This window comes from Amblyomma maculatum, chromosome 6 (genome assembly GCF_055883805.1).
Source record: "Amblyomma maculatum isolate TAMU_Amacu chromosome 6, ASM5588380v1, whole genome shotgun sequence".
Lineage (NCBI taxonomy): Eukaryota > Metazoa > Arthropoda > Arachnida > Ixodida > Ixodidae > Amblyomma > Amblyomma maculatum.
This window is the reverse complement of record NC_139349.1, coordinates 129,669,200-129,684,199: the sequence shown is the minus strand read 5'-3', so window position 1 is coordinate 129,684,199 and position 15,000 is coordinate 129,669,200. Positions and strand designations below refer to the sequence as shown.

The 15,000-nt window shown below is 48.4% G+C and overlaps 2 protein-coding genes across 2 annotated transcripts in view; both read right to left on the bottom strand.

The window, feature by feature from the left end:
• LOC146186732 (uncharacterized) overlaps nucleotides 1-15,000 on the bottom strand; it is a 194,602-nt gene that overhangs the window by 17,690 nt on the left and 161,912 nt on the right. The gene's annotated exons all lie outside the window — the stretch shown is intronic.
• Nucleotides 1,180-2,595, bottom strand: LOC146186733 (uncharacterized). The gene has a single exon (XM_084605827.1). It carries the CDS (start codon nucleotides 2,059-2,061, stop codon nucleotides 1,180-1,182), a length of 882 nt encoding a protein of 293 aa, XP_084461953.1. The 5' UTR covers nucleotides 2,062-2,595.

The following is a 15,000-nucleotide window of genomic DNA, read 5'->3' as shown; positions in this document are numbered from 1 at the left end:
GCTGCATGCTACAGTCACGCAATGATTAAAGTTCCTATGTGCGAATGATAGGAAACGATAACCTTATACCGAGGAATTCATCATTAGATGGTTACCACCGTATCCGTCTTCTCATTACTACATAACTAAATTACTACATTACTACTTTACTAGATAACAAATTACTACACAACTAAAGCCAGACGACTTCTAAATTCAGTTAATACTTACCACTCGGCCCCAGTTATGAACAGCAATAACAATTTCGCACCTTTCGTATACAACACAAATTTAGTTTATAGCGCTTTGCACCTTCAAAGAACAGTTTTTTTTTTTTTGGCATCGGCCGATAACCAATTATAGTTCACAAAATAATGACCTTGTTAGCGATAATTTTAGCCAAGAGATCCATGAAGTTTATTCAAACTAATGGCATCGGAACTGTAGGTTTTCAAATCGGGTTAATGTTGTTGCCAGGAAGCAGAAAACAATATTGAAAACGAAAACTTATAGTTCTGGGTAAATAGTTTCTGGCCGCTGGCTCCCATATTTAATATAAGCGGCTTTCGCTTGGGAATAACCACGCTGTCCATGACGAAGCTTCAAGAAGAAAAACGAAAGTTGTTTACAAGAAGAGCGATAAAACAAGGCAAATAAGAATGGCCTGATTTATCATCGCTGTCTCAGATAGAAACCTGACAGAATTCTAGTCAGTGATTCAGTGGACGTTGACTTTCGGATGACAGTACCGCTAGAACATCGACGATGAACAAATATCAACAACCTTATTTAGGAATTTATTTAGAAATTTCTCTTAAGCACAGAGCTCAGGCAATTCATTATATATAAAGGACAAGAGTGCACGCTGCAGATGCTGCGCGTTTTAGCTGCCAACAGTAGAGAATAGGAAAAAGCAATGTTTTGTGCTGGCACGGCATAAATATGACGGGAAAGGAACGCTGCCTTTGGGAGCATATATGTCATAACGTAGAATGACAAACTGCGGCCAGAAACGGCCTGGATGCTATGCAGTGTTTGCGCACCCGATTGACTAGAGAGACGGAGCGGTTAATCTACAAACAACTTAACAAGTACTTTCAACGCAAAAGTGAGCCGTGCACGATGGGAGCCACCCACGTAGTTCCCTTCCCGGTCGAAGACCTTCAGCGACCTGAGTGAATAGGTCGATCTAAAGTCGCATCAAATACGGCCGCGAGAAGAAAACATCGCGTACTTACGGACTTCATCCACAGTGGGCGACAGGAACAGCGTGATCGCCACTAGTAAGACACTGGCCGTCAGCAGAGCCAATGCGACGAGAACTACGGCGAAGACGATTCTTCGCCGTCGGCTCTCCTTGTGAGAGAGCCCCGGTGCAGGAGAAAGTCCTACTTCGACCGCGAACAGTTCTGTTAACGACGTCGTCTGCAGCAAGCGAGGTCTGTCATCGCGAACACCACTGCCGGCTGGTCTGCCTGAGCCATTGTTGTTGTTCATGTTTGGGCCGCCATAGTCAGTGCATGCGACTGGGTGTGATCTGAAGTCCGCCTTGTTAGCATCTCCGTCTCGCTTAGGTCCTGTCCGGTGGATCTCTCGGCCGTCCCGAAGCACGACCATGCTCCGAGGTCTCGGCCCTTCGCTGCTGGTCCTCCGAACAGGTTTTCTGGTCTTTGACGACGAATCTTTGTCGCTGTCTCCGTCGGCGACAACGGAGGCCGAGCGGCGTAGGCGTCGCTGCCCCTTGCGACCATTGTTCTTTCCGTTGCTGCCTCCTCTCTTACTTCCCCGCCGGTGAGGTCTATCTTGGTCGTCGCCCGCCACGTCGGACTGGATGGATGATCGGCGCTGAGATGAAGGCGCTCTGCCTTGCCTATGACCCTTCCGCGCTCTCTGACTTCCCCCATTGGCAGGAGCGTTGTTGCTGCGATCTGCTGGGGAGTTACTGCCGCAGGCGAGACTGTCCAGGCTTCGAGAGGTGCATGGCGCCGCGTCTTCTTTCAGTCGATTGACAGCCGCATGTCCCTTGAACTCCTTGCGGCGGTTTTTGGAGTTCTGGCGCTTAGGGGCCGGACTGTTCTCCATCGCGGCACTTTCTTATTTGATATGCAGAGATCGAGCCATCATTTTGCATAAAAGGCGGCGCACCCACCGGTAAATATGCGGCACGCTTTTGATTTTTCCGTCAGCGCACTTTACATTTAGAGGGGCTCTAACGGCTAAAGGAGCCTGCAGAGGAAGTCCGGTGCTACGTTATTCACGAGCTACAACTTCAGCTCATGGCAGCGGTGCACGTTTCCAGTCTTCTGTCTCCTGAAGTTCGTCCGCAAGTCTGAGCGTACTTTTCGTGATGCCATCGCTGTGATCACCGAACTTCAATGCCGGCGTTGTTCTCGGACGGCTGGGTGTCGATCACTTGGTGGTGACATCCGATGCAACCAAAGCATGGTGTTCAAGTACAGAAATTCGTACGCTAATGCACACTCGGAAAGAGCAAAAAAAACCTCACGAGGAAAAACAGACCTGTGAGACTATAGGAGGAAAGATTCCGCAGATCGATCAACGTTTAGATATCGTTTCGTTCGTGCTCTACTCAGCGTCCGCTGTTCATCCGGTATTCCTCAGTCATGTGGCGCAACAGACGAGTCTGGCCTGCGAGCGCCCGGGCTGGCTCGCCGCGGCCAGGGACGTCAGAGGGTTGACGGCAAGGGGGAGAGGAGGCTGACGACGACAGAGGGCGATGGGTGGGGAAGGAGAGATGGGAGGAGGGCGTGCTCTTACCGCAAGCACTACGGGAGCTTCTCTCTCTCTCTCTCTCAGCGTTCTCTCCATGGGTTCATACACGTACACTACGTCCCCCTCTGCTCGGGGTTCTGCTCTCGCCGACCCAGGATCCGCGGTGAGAAGTACGCGGCTGAACAGCTCGCGAGAATACACAAACAAGAACGCGTGCCTCCCGAACGTGCGGTAAGACACGACGAAAAACACAGAACATAAAGAAGGCGGCAGACGTCAACGCCGAGCTGGCCGCGAAGGATGGGAGGAAGAGAAGGGGGGGGGGGGGGGGGGAGAGGGGGGAGGGGGGTAGAACGCGAAAGCAAAAGAGCGCTCCCGTCTCCGGGCGCGCGCGGTATTCTTCTATTTTCGGGACGGTTCCCCACCGTCTACTGCTCCCGTAGTCGTCCACACAACTACTGAGATTTTATCTTTTTTACAGCCTTATTTCGTCATTTTTTGCTTCACCATTTACATGGAAGCCCCATCACGACGTGCGGCTGCAGCAGCAGAAGCAGCTCCACAAGCCCGCCGTCACGCGCACGTGAAAGCGCGTCAGTGAAGGAGAAGGGAGACCGACATCGCAAAATAAAAATAAAAAAAGTGCGAAGAAAGCGGGGAGGGAGAAAGGGTCTGGATGGAAATAAACGGAGTCCGTCGGCCACGCGAGCCGTGGCACGCGCGAGAAGCGCCGTGCTTGTCTGTTGCTCCGCTCCGGTTCGATCTGCGATTTGTTCTCGGCGGCGGCGTCCAAGAACCGAGTCGGCCTCTTTCATTCTTCGCCGCGGTTGCTTCTGCAGTGCGGACGCGCACCGGGCTTTGCTTTTCTGCGCAGTGCATTCTCCTGGGGGCTCCGGGGAACGCGCCGAGCCACGGACAGCGAACGCCGCGCCCTGGAGAGTTCCCAAAGAAAGCGGCGCCGCCGCGGCATTTGGCGAGCGGTGTCGGAGTGCGCGCTGCAACCCCCCCCCCCCCCCCCCACACTCCCCTCCCTTTTCTCCCTTCCTCCCACCTTCCCGTCCACCTTCCCGTCACCTCTTTCGTCTTCATCACTTTCTTCCACCAGAAAAGCGAGAGGTTTGCCTAGTAACGGATGTGAACGTGGAAGTGCTAATAATGATGAGTAGGATGGTGGCATATCATGGCGTGGTGCCGGGAGCGTAATTTAATATAAGGGGAGTACACAGACACGCTCTTCTGTGCAGTTAGCTTAGCTCTGCTTGTGTATAAGGACGATCAGCAGCAAGCACGATGTTCTGATACGAGAAAGCTTGCGTTTGCAATCTCGATTTTGTGCTTCTTGGTCGAAGCGTCTCTTCAGGAAAACTTTCCTCCCTATGTTTTACAGTGTGCCGTCGTCGAAAGTGGTGTCAGTGTTTTTGAATGAGGTGTATCGATTGATTTGCTCCGGTTTGTTGCAGTTGTCTTTCTGCAACTATCATTCTCCCTCGCTCAGGATTTCCTTTGTGGTGGAAGATTAGTTATCACTTTCATTCGGTGCGGCACTGTGGAAGTCCCCGTCACAGTCCCCAATGCAGGGTGGCAATACGCTTTCTTCTTGGTTACCCTCATCTCCTTTTCCTTCTTCTCTTTCTATGAGAGCCAGTAGGCACACTGTGGACGTACTGTGGCCATCTTCTGTTATAGACCAAAAAACATCGTGGGCATGCTCAATAGAGTGAGTTAAACCTAACCCCCATCTCTTCTCCTTCGCCCTCTTTCCCTCCTTTCGCACCCGCTTTTGAGGTATCATAACAGATATTGTCTAATTATATTTCCTCTATTTACAGGTTTAGATCCCTTGATTTCTTTTTTAAATGTGCACTTATATCGCACAGAACACAATAGCTCAGTGTATTCCGCCTCCATCGAAACATTGCTGTCGCGGCCCGAATTGAGCCCGACAATTTCCGATAAGCAGCCCAACACCAAAGCTGCTTGGCCACTTAAGCAGGTGGAATTATGCAGGGTTAATTATCCAGACTAGAAAAGAACGCATGGAAGTAGTTGAAGAACCCGTTCTCCACAAAATACAACATCGTCGGCGTAGAAGTTGTCGGCGTTGTGAATGAGAAATTACGACCATTCCTATGGCAGGTGGCAGTGACAGGTGACATGGGCGGGTACACATTCTTGACAGGTTGTGTGAAGTCATGAGATCGCGTGATATGAGTGAATAGGTGGGAGCTGTCAACTCGGACAGCTGCTATGAATGGCAGGCTGGGACGGAAATTGAGCTCGAAACCCTTCGATGCCGAGGCACGTATACGGTGCCCCTGGACTGCAGGTACGTAAATTGGTACGGCTTGGTTGAAGCTGGGCTCCATGTCTGTGTCGAGCGGTCCTTGACATAACGTGCCAGCTTATACAATTATGTGCTAATGAGAATGCGTTAGCTAACAGGGGCACTCATGAACTAGTATTAATCGAGCAGCAAAAAAAAAAAAAGTGCATTAGGCGAACGAGCATCCGTACGTTGAGAAGCAGGCAGTAGCCATTAACACTACGTGTCACTATGCTAATCCTATGTGTCCCGCAGGTATTACTGTGGCAAATTAATGAGACGTTGGTTGACAAATTGCATTAAGTCAACCTCCCACGGGTCGGTAATAAAGCTGCTTTAAGTGAAATTGGGGGCTAAACAACATAAATTTACGCGTGTTCTCAGCTGTTAATAGCTTCAGATGTACTAAGCCCTCTTACTGCACTTTATAGAGCACAGTTTATTGTCCTCTGACCGAAGGGTGACGGTGCTATTGTGGTCCGTGGCTTGCACTCCGAAAAACAAAAAAAACAGTTGGATGAGCCCCTCTTACTGTACTTTATAGAGCACAGTTTACTGTCCTCTGACCGAAGGGTGACGGTGCTGTTGTGTTCCGCGGCTTGCATTCCGAAAAACAAAAACAGTTGGATGAGCCTCATTGTTTAACATTTCCTTTGCTGCAGTTTGTCCTTCCTTCAGTATTTACTTGAGCCACTAGGGTGGTGAGTTTGTGCCCACCGGGGGCAATATGCCGCTGTCCACAGAGTCGTCAGGCGCGCATATTGCAAGGAAGATCATTAAACCGAAGCTACAGCCGCACAACCGAGTCCCCTGTTTGGGCTGACCGCACCCGAAACGAACTATAGCTGCTACGTGTGTTTGCGGTCTGTGCACCACCGTTGCGTCACTTCTTCAGATAAAATGACGTTTTCAGTGCCTTCCTTAGCTCTTCTTAGCTCATTTCTTAGTTCCAGCGTCATCTGAAGAACGGACGTGTAGCATCGTGCGAAGATACCGCGCGAGTAACTGTATGGCTTGTTTTATTTGCATATGCAGTACCGAATGATGTGTAGCATATCATAATAAAAAATTTCCTTACACCAGAGCATATGTTCCTATCTTGAGAATTTTCCCGGGCAGCGATTACAAAAACATCTGCTTAGCGCGCCAATCTACATAGAAACCTAAGAAAGTTACAGATATTGTAGATAATGAGGATTTTCTGTTAGCATGTTTCTACGCTGGCGCCAACGTCGGAAGCCCACTTGGCGAACCTGACAGCGCACCAGACCGCTGCTGCAGTGGGCTGTCGGAGAGGTAAGTATAAGACAGCCGGAGAAACTGTGCAGAAGGAACGTGGAGCGCAAGACGATACGCGTCGCTGTTAATGCACTAGAGCATCGGTTTGCTTTTGTTTTGTTTATGAGGTCTAATGCCCTAAAGTGACTCTGACTATGAGAGATGCCCCGAACTTGGCTCTAACACAACGGGGATTGGCGTGGAGCAAACTAAACGTCGTGTTTTACATATTCATTGCATGTTTATTTTTTCTTTTCATAGCCATGAAAGATAGGTCAACGCGGTCAGTTCATTTGGACTGTACGGCAAGGCGGACATTATTGACGATGCAAAGTGCGAGAAAATGACAATTGATTATTCAAAATTTAATAACTTCTTAAATTTGCAGTTTAGGGCCGACATTATATGACGAAATTGAGAAGATCTTCTACACAAATGGTGGGTTCAATCTGTTTTTGAATCGGCAGCACTGTGGTACGAAATATCCAAAGTGTAATAGGTATGTGCTTTTGACAGTGCGTAAAACTGGCTTTGTCGCAGTGCTTTTTTGACGTCATGAAAGTCTTAAATTGAGTATTTATTTCATTCAAGGGGCGCCATTTTATCAATGTGCAACACGGGAAAGTAGAGTCCCGTTCTCAAATTTAAAAAGCAGGCCTCTCCAAAAATTTGACCTGTTCATCAAAGTTATAGTTAATTTTTGTTAATCAATCAGTTTTCTCTTGTACTCTGTCACGTGTCTAATGTCCGCCCGTACCATAAAACCAATCGGCATGGACTGAAGCAATGAAGTACCTTGCACAGGTTGTAAAAGACAAACATGTATTGAGTAATTTGAAATGCTCCTTTATTTAACACGAAGTGAAGTGGCGCGACGGAAGCTTACTTTACTCTGTTAACCAACATTTTCACAAGGTCTCTTCGCATGCCTCCCTCGCCCAGACGAAGACAAGTCCTCTTGACGTAACTTTGGCAAGCGGAGTGAAGCTTCCGTAACGCCTTTTGTTCAGCTTGATGTTCTTGTATAATGGGAACTGCGTCTAAGTTGCAATTATTGACATTACTCATAAATGCTGAACTACTTGACAGCAAAATCAGCTGAAAAGAGGCAGTAGCGAAAGTTTTAGGTTTAACATACTTAGAAGTAATTATGAGGTAAAATAAAAATGAAAAGAAGCGCTTTTCAGAAGGCAGTGACAATAATTGCGATAGCTTTTATTGGCCACTTCTAGGTGGCGATACAGCCCAAAATGCCAACGCAAAGTGTATGCTCTGAAACTAGTCACTTTTTGAATCGGTGTTTCCCGATTCTCGCCAAGTTAATTAACTACAATGAACAAGGCGGAACTAGAGTGGATCTACTAAAGGAGATCCGCAACCAATTAATCATTCCCCCAACCTGAAGAACATGCACCCCGAACACCACACGGAGCTTAGGGCAGACAGAGTTAGAGCTCTGGACAAACTCTTCCATAGGGACAAATGGGTGGTCTAGGTTGCCGAGACAGACTGTGATGTAGACAGAACGGTAGCGGCCGTTATTGACGAACAGTTTAACCTACTGGTTAGCGGGGCGGTTGCCTCGCCTCATACACACAGGGGAAGAGGTCTTTATTGTCATAGCAGGACTCTCGGCAAGGATCATAGGATCATTGTCAGGGATCCCTAAACCGCAATCAATAATTACATTTTGGGAGGAGTTTTCCCATAGGTAGCGCGAATCCTACGTAACGTTGAAATTAGCAGACAAATTCGAATAGCATGGATCCCTGCTCACGCCTCCCTTGCTGGGAACGATGCATGCGCACGAATTAGTTCGATGACTTACTTTTCGAGCTGGTAACTCTGGGCCAATCGAGCGTTTCCCGGGGAAATGCAGGCTAATCAGGCACGCGTATACGTGCTGACATATATATATATATATATATATATATATATATATATATATATATATATATATATATATATATATATATATATATATATATATATATATATATATATACTTTCTTAGGCTGCACAGGCAAGTATGATATGTTTTCTATTGTTTTGTGGGGTTTAACCCAAAGCGACTCAGGAGACGCCGTAGTGGAGGACTCCAGAAATTTCGACCACCTGGGGTTCTTTAACGTGCACTGATATCGCACAGCACAGAGGCGCCTGGCTTCTCGCCTCCATCGAAAAGCGGCCGCTGAGGCCGGGATTCGATCCCGCACCCTTGGGAACAGTAGTCGAGCGCCGTAACCACAGTATATTAGTTAAAGACTGCACATTAGGAGACATCATTGCTCAGCTGTGACCTGGAGACTCAACTTCAACTAATCCGACTGGCCGAAGACGCAAAGGGAAAGGGGGGGGGGGGGGGGGGGTAATCTATAGGTGACTCCTCTGTATCCTTCGGACAATCAAGTTCTTCATCCGTCGTTCGACTGGCAAGATCAAAGAGCTCTGTGTGTTGTCAAGTACACCACCTTCCCTGAGCTAAAACTGTAAAACTATATATACCCTATACTCTGCCGAGCATCCGTATTGCAGGCATTCCAAGTGGAAAGAGTTGCCTATCATTCTATGGGGATACTACAACGCAAGACAAACGCGAGGCACAGGGTGGAAAATCAGTTTGAGACATTTGCGGGAATAAAGTGTCTACGATTGATACAGTTATCTGCTAATTGGAGCTAATTCGAGTGGCTTCCATCATGCAGCACACGTAGCTTGGCGGATGATGATTATGATGGCAATTATATAGCGGGTTGGCTGGTTGGTTGGTTGGTTCATAGGAAGGGAAAGGCGCAGTATCTGTCACACTTGCTCTGTGGACACCTGAACCGCGCCGTAAGGGAAGGGATGAAGGTGGGAGTGAAAGTGGATAGAGAGAAAGGGGGGCCGTAGTGGAGGGCTACGGAGTAATTTCGACCACCTGGGGATCTTTAACGTGCGCTGAAATCGCACAGTACACGGACGCCACTTCGTTTCGCCTCCATCGAAACGCAGCCGCCGAGGCCGGGATTCGATCCCGGGAACTCCGGCACAGTAGTCGGGCGTCTTACCACTGCACCACCCCGGCGGGGCTATATAGCGGGAAATATAAAATTCGCGGCACTCCATAGCGCCGACTTGTCAGTGTCCTTGATGAGTTCGAGTGCAGAAATGCCGTCACAAAATATAGTTAAGTGACACTTAAGTTCACTTTGAGAGTACGAAATTAGTGACCATTACTTTAGCGCTAACGCTCCCGCTAATACCGCTACCGCCTATCGCTGCCGAGCGCTGCCAGTAGCGCATGCACTGATTGGCCCCTGCGTGCCGAATCCGCTGGCATTTGACTACACTGGACGGGAGCGTGACGTCATCTGTTGTCATTAAGATGATCTGCGCATGCGTACCGATGCTCGCACGGGAGTGGTAGGCGGTGGCAGCAAGTGGTCGCGCTAAACTAAAACGCCTCTATGATTACGTGAGAACCATTTTTCCGAACGGGAGCGCGCTGTCAGCTGAACCAACGCGTTCATTCTCTAGGATACTCAAAACAACAACAGTCGTAAAACAGCATACAGTCTTAATGTACCACATCACCTGAAATGCCACAGGACTTAGATATAAAACGCTGCGTGTTCTCTAACTCTTAATAAAGTACATTATCGACCTGCTTGGTACATTATGAAAAACTGCAGCAGAAAAAAAAATTGTTGTGGTTGAACTCTGGTTAACCCTAGTTGAATTGCGATAGCAACGGCGGAAGCTTCGTTTGCCTGCTACATTATTCCCCTATCACGCCCTATCAATATAAGGTGCTACATTATTGGGGACACTTATGGCGAATTCGAAGTGTTCTCGGACAAGCGGGTGCCCTCCTGTGAGAGAGCAGGAGTAGAATCACTGGATTCCAATGGTAGAGGAGGAAGGCTTTTCCTCCGATGAGAGCACCCGAGTGCACTCCTGGCTGCTCTCTCGGTTAAATCGAGTGTATAGGAAGTCACATGGCATAAAGCGTCATATCCGCGCCACCTTTTTTTTCTTCTCTTGAGTCGGCGACGCTCAAAATGGCGGCTGCAAAGCGTCGTATAGAGCATTATACGTCGGCGCTCGGCGAGCTGTTGCGTCAGGAGCAGAAAGCATTGCTCAGGCGCTGTATGCATGTTTGAGAGAGTGTTTGAGAAAGGGCCAGATGAGGCAAATCGCCGCGCTGTGTGAACAAAGACGTACAAAACTAGCGGTTCCTCACAGAGCGTTGGCCTCTCCTCGGGTTTTAACTGCCGCCTCTGCGGGCAGGCGGAGAAAGCTGAGTAGTGCGGTCACGTGGTCATGGCGCGTTGCCGCGTTGCTCTCGACACGCGGAGAGCGTTCCCGTGACCCGTGAGTGGACAGTTGCACCCTCGCTCGGCGTGCTCCTGTACTGCGCTGCAATGCTCGGCGCATCTGCTCTCATCCCCCCAACCGAATGCGCTATTAAGTTCATCCTTTAAGAGTATGACGCGAAGGCGTAAGCTACCAGACCACATATAAATGAGAAGGGTTCAATGCTGCTGAACCAAATATGGCGCGAAAGCATTAGCTGCGGGTGACCGAGCGTTCTTCGTCTTCTTCTTCGTCTTTTTCGTCTGAATTTGTCTTCTTCTTCGTCTTAGTCTTCTTCTTGCGGTTGTTAAAGGTCAAACGCGGCCTCCGCCGGGACCACGCGACGGGCTGAAACCTGGTGCAGTATAGCTATCGCAATAAAACAATGTCACCGAAAGAACGCACATGCGAGCACAATAGTTGCTTAATAAAAACTGCGGCCGAGAAACAGCGACATCGAAGGAACAAACAGACAAGCACGAGCAGTGTCCTTGTCTGCTTCATATTAGTTTGTTTAATCACATGATTGCTATGGCGTGTTTGAAATTCCCGCGCGAACGTGAAGTGGCAGCGGTGCCATGACCTTTTTGGCCAATCAGGAGTTTATTGCGAAGAAGGTCCTACGCCGACGGGAAAAACGCCGGGTTTTCAGCAGAGCGGGAGCATTAAAGCGATCGCTTTAATATTGCATCCACCGTGTTCGTTTGTGATGTATGTTAAAATGATAAAAAGCTGCTTAGAAACAAGAGAGCTGGCAACTCAGTCAGCAGTCCGTTCGTAACGAAAATAAAGGAGAAAGTGCCCCCCCCCCCCCCAAAAAAAAAAAAAGAGCTCAAAAAAGCATTCCATTGTAATTTCTAGACTCATAAAGATAGCGATGGGTGAGGCTATCTTTACATTTTGTTCACTACCCCTGCACAACTATAGCGATGCTTGTGCCATCGTGTCGGCCCTTCTGAATCATTACCACCACCCCCACCAATGCCACCCCATTTACGACCTCGTATGCTCATGGAAGCTCCGTCCCCAGTCCCATTTAAATGAAATGCGGCCTAATAGAAGGTACGTGCGAAGGTGCAGGGCAAGGTGTTCGAACTATCGACTTTTTATTATTAATGGGGGTTAAATAAGCGAATTTTTCGTGTTTCTATAGCTAGAAGTTGTCATCAACCTCGTCTGTCTTGATCCGCTGACGCAACTACCATGCACATCGGGCACGCGTAGCTTGTCCCTCTTATTTATCCTCTGCCTTCATTTTTTTTTCTATCTTCCTCTTACTTGGTGCTCTGTGTCTTTCTTGGTTCCGAATAATCCTTCTCCCGAGTGGATTGCCTCTTGCTGGCTTTTTCGTTTCCTTTTCGCTAGCCAATAAAGTTCTCTGTCCATCTCTTTAAACAGTTGAGCATTAACCGTAAAGATTTTCGTCTTCTGCCTCGACAGCTCTTGATAGCGCTCAAAACGGGAATTATGCAAATCAGCGACGTTGGCCTATACGCGGCTTATCTTTCCTCACGCCTCCTTGGTGCTGGGGCATTCGGGCCCTTCTTTTGGCGCGCATAACTCACGTCGCGGCAGCGTCTAACGAAATGCGTTCCCTCCTCGCCGCACAACGCCTCGCCAATTTGCCCCCATTTCTTCCCGCTCGATGCCCTTACTCTCTCGAAATAGCTGTAAAAATAGCGGCTCCACTCGAAACCCGACGGAATTTTCACGGAGAGGCAGCGAGAGGGTGACTGGAACGGGCTGGGGGAGATGCTGTGCGAGGCCTCGCGTGTTTCATCCTCATTAGTAAAAATGAAGGCGAACGCGCTGGGAATGGCTCTCGCATAAGCGGCCGGCCAGCGCCCTTTCGGTTGAGATGGCAACGCTAGCAAAAGGATCCCCGTCATCCCTCGCACGGCGCCTGCTTTCCGCTCTCGCTCGACACACGGCTCGCTGGAGACGAATTCTCTCTCTCTTTTTTTTTTTTGCCTCCCTCCAACAGTTCCTTCCTCTCTTATTTTTTTTTTTTTTCACACTAACGTATTCACTCTTAGAAGAAAAACTTTAGCTTGGTGTTACATTCCTTAGCGCCTGGCTCATGCCTTCTGCCCTCCCTTGCCGACCTAAGAAGTACCGCGAAAGAGAGCATGGTCCGGCGTGCTTCAAACGAATGTTGAACTTTGACATGTCGTCCGAGAGCACTGCCATTATAGCGAGCAGTGCGCGCAATTTGGTGCTCAGGCCTCGCATACCACCGCTCGCCCCCGCTCCAAGAGTCTCGGTCACATCGAAGGAGCCGTGTCAGAGAGCCGTGTTTCAAAGCGTCCATTAGCTGCACGTCGAGACGTGCTGGCGGCGAATGAGGGAGAAGGGAGGAGGCAACGAAGGCGAGGTTAGACGGTGTCGACGGCCGGCAATTCAGAGTAGAGCCACGTCGTTTCGACGGCCCGAAAGCTCCTCGTTCCTATATATGCGGCGCTGCTCGAGCAGTATTCAAACGACGTATAGGTGCTCTTTGAGAGGTATGACGTGATTATAAAGGCTCCTTTGGGAAACCGAATAGAGCCTGGGGGCCGGCACCTTCTTAATGCACGGCACGATTCCGTAAAGGAAAGGCCCACTTAGTGTTTCGATTATCGTTATCAAGAATACGGGATAGTTGCTAGGTTGCTTCGACAAGCCTACCGGCTAGTATCGTTCACTGGGAAAAGCGGCTTTTAAATAATCTAGATGATCCTGTAGTTATCGAAATATGCTTCTCTGCTTTCCAAGACTATATATTGGTGCTGGGTGGCCTCCGGCCCGCGTCAAAGGCAGCGGTGTTAGAATGATTCGCCTTTGAAGATAATTCAAAGTTTAAACAACGGGGTTTGATGGAAACGACGAAATTTTGGAATCATTTCGAGTTCAAAATTACAGCGGCTTCCTATGCAGCAGAGACCAGACCGGACCGGACCGGACCGGACCGGACCGGACCGTGCGGATGGACCGGAAGCCAATCCATCCGCACGCATGTACACGTCACACCATAGCCGAAAGGTCAAATGTTGCAGGGCTCAAACAAAACGGTATATCCAGAAATTCTGATACGAGCATTTTTATTGGCATATTATGGAAGCTTTTCCCCCATAACTGTACCACGAAGATCAATATGGCCACAGATGATCCCTTTGGACGCTTATAGCTTTATATTATTTATTTAAATAAAATAAAAACGCCCCCCTTGCCCCCTTGATAGTCTTAACTACTCTGTCCGAGTGCAATACGATTATTAACAGCAAGATTTTACTGCGAATCGGTAGGCGACACCATTCCAATTAACACGCACGTAACACTATATGTACCAACGTTCTCCGGTCAACTTGCAGTTAAAAGCGATCATATATCCGCAGCTGAAACCTTCGCGACCGCCTTTATTTTGTTAACAAAAAAAAAAAAAAAACGCATTCGTTAGCTTCCTGCTCACCACCGCGTGTTGCGAAAAGGTTTGAACTAGCCCAAGGTCCCGAGTCCCTCGTATCGTATAGCAATCATTGTTAGTCAATAAAAATAGAGGCCAGTGGGGCACGCTATTTCTACTACTCATTTCACCTTCACAGACCAATGAAAAACTAAGTAAAGATGAAAACGCGCACGAGCAATATGTATTTCATCAGTCCTCTCCGCAACGCCAGAAAATTTATTCTATATAGGTTCATTAGCACTGAACATTCGGCGACCGAAAATGATACTCCTCCTCTACCACCTAAACTCAGTAAACAAAGGCGCTCAAAAAAAAAAAAAAAAGAAAAACGGAAAGTAGCGAAGGCGCCCGAACACGCCGCGACCCGCTGGCGTCACTTGGGAGTGTCTAATAACTGGCCGCAATCAGCATGCACTAATGACGTCATCGGGGAGGGAGCTCGTGGGGTGGTGTCGCCCTAATCAGGTGCGAGCGGTAGCCGGGAGCAATCTTCATAAATAAATTGTGCATTGTAGGGTGCACGCAAAGCTTTTAAATTTGACTCTTAAATTGGAAAAAAAAAAAAGTTCTCTTTTGATCCAGAATGACTAATTTCAGTCCTTTTTTCCCTCCAGGAGCTTTACAGCACATATTTGGAAATGTGAGCCAATAGCTGTTCTTAATAATCTGGAAATGTTCGGAAAATCCTCTTTAAGCCAAATTTCACTCCTTGAATCCCCGGCAAAAGGGAAAAATTCTCAGGATGGAGCACTACTGCAGTCAGCGACCTATTACGTCAGGGCCCCTAAATGTATGTCTACGCATATGCCTCGTGGTGGTTTAACAGGTACGTAATAGAAACAGGACTCCATGTACGGCAACCTTACGTTGTGTAGCCTGCACCGGTTGAATACATCTGAATTAT

Excerpts from the sequence above, each read along its gene's own strand:
- LOC146186733 (XM_084605827.1), bottom strand. The coding sequence starts at position 2,061 with ATGGAGAACAGTCCGGCCCCTAAGCGCCAGAACTCCAAAAACCGCCGC.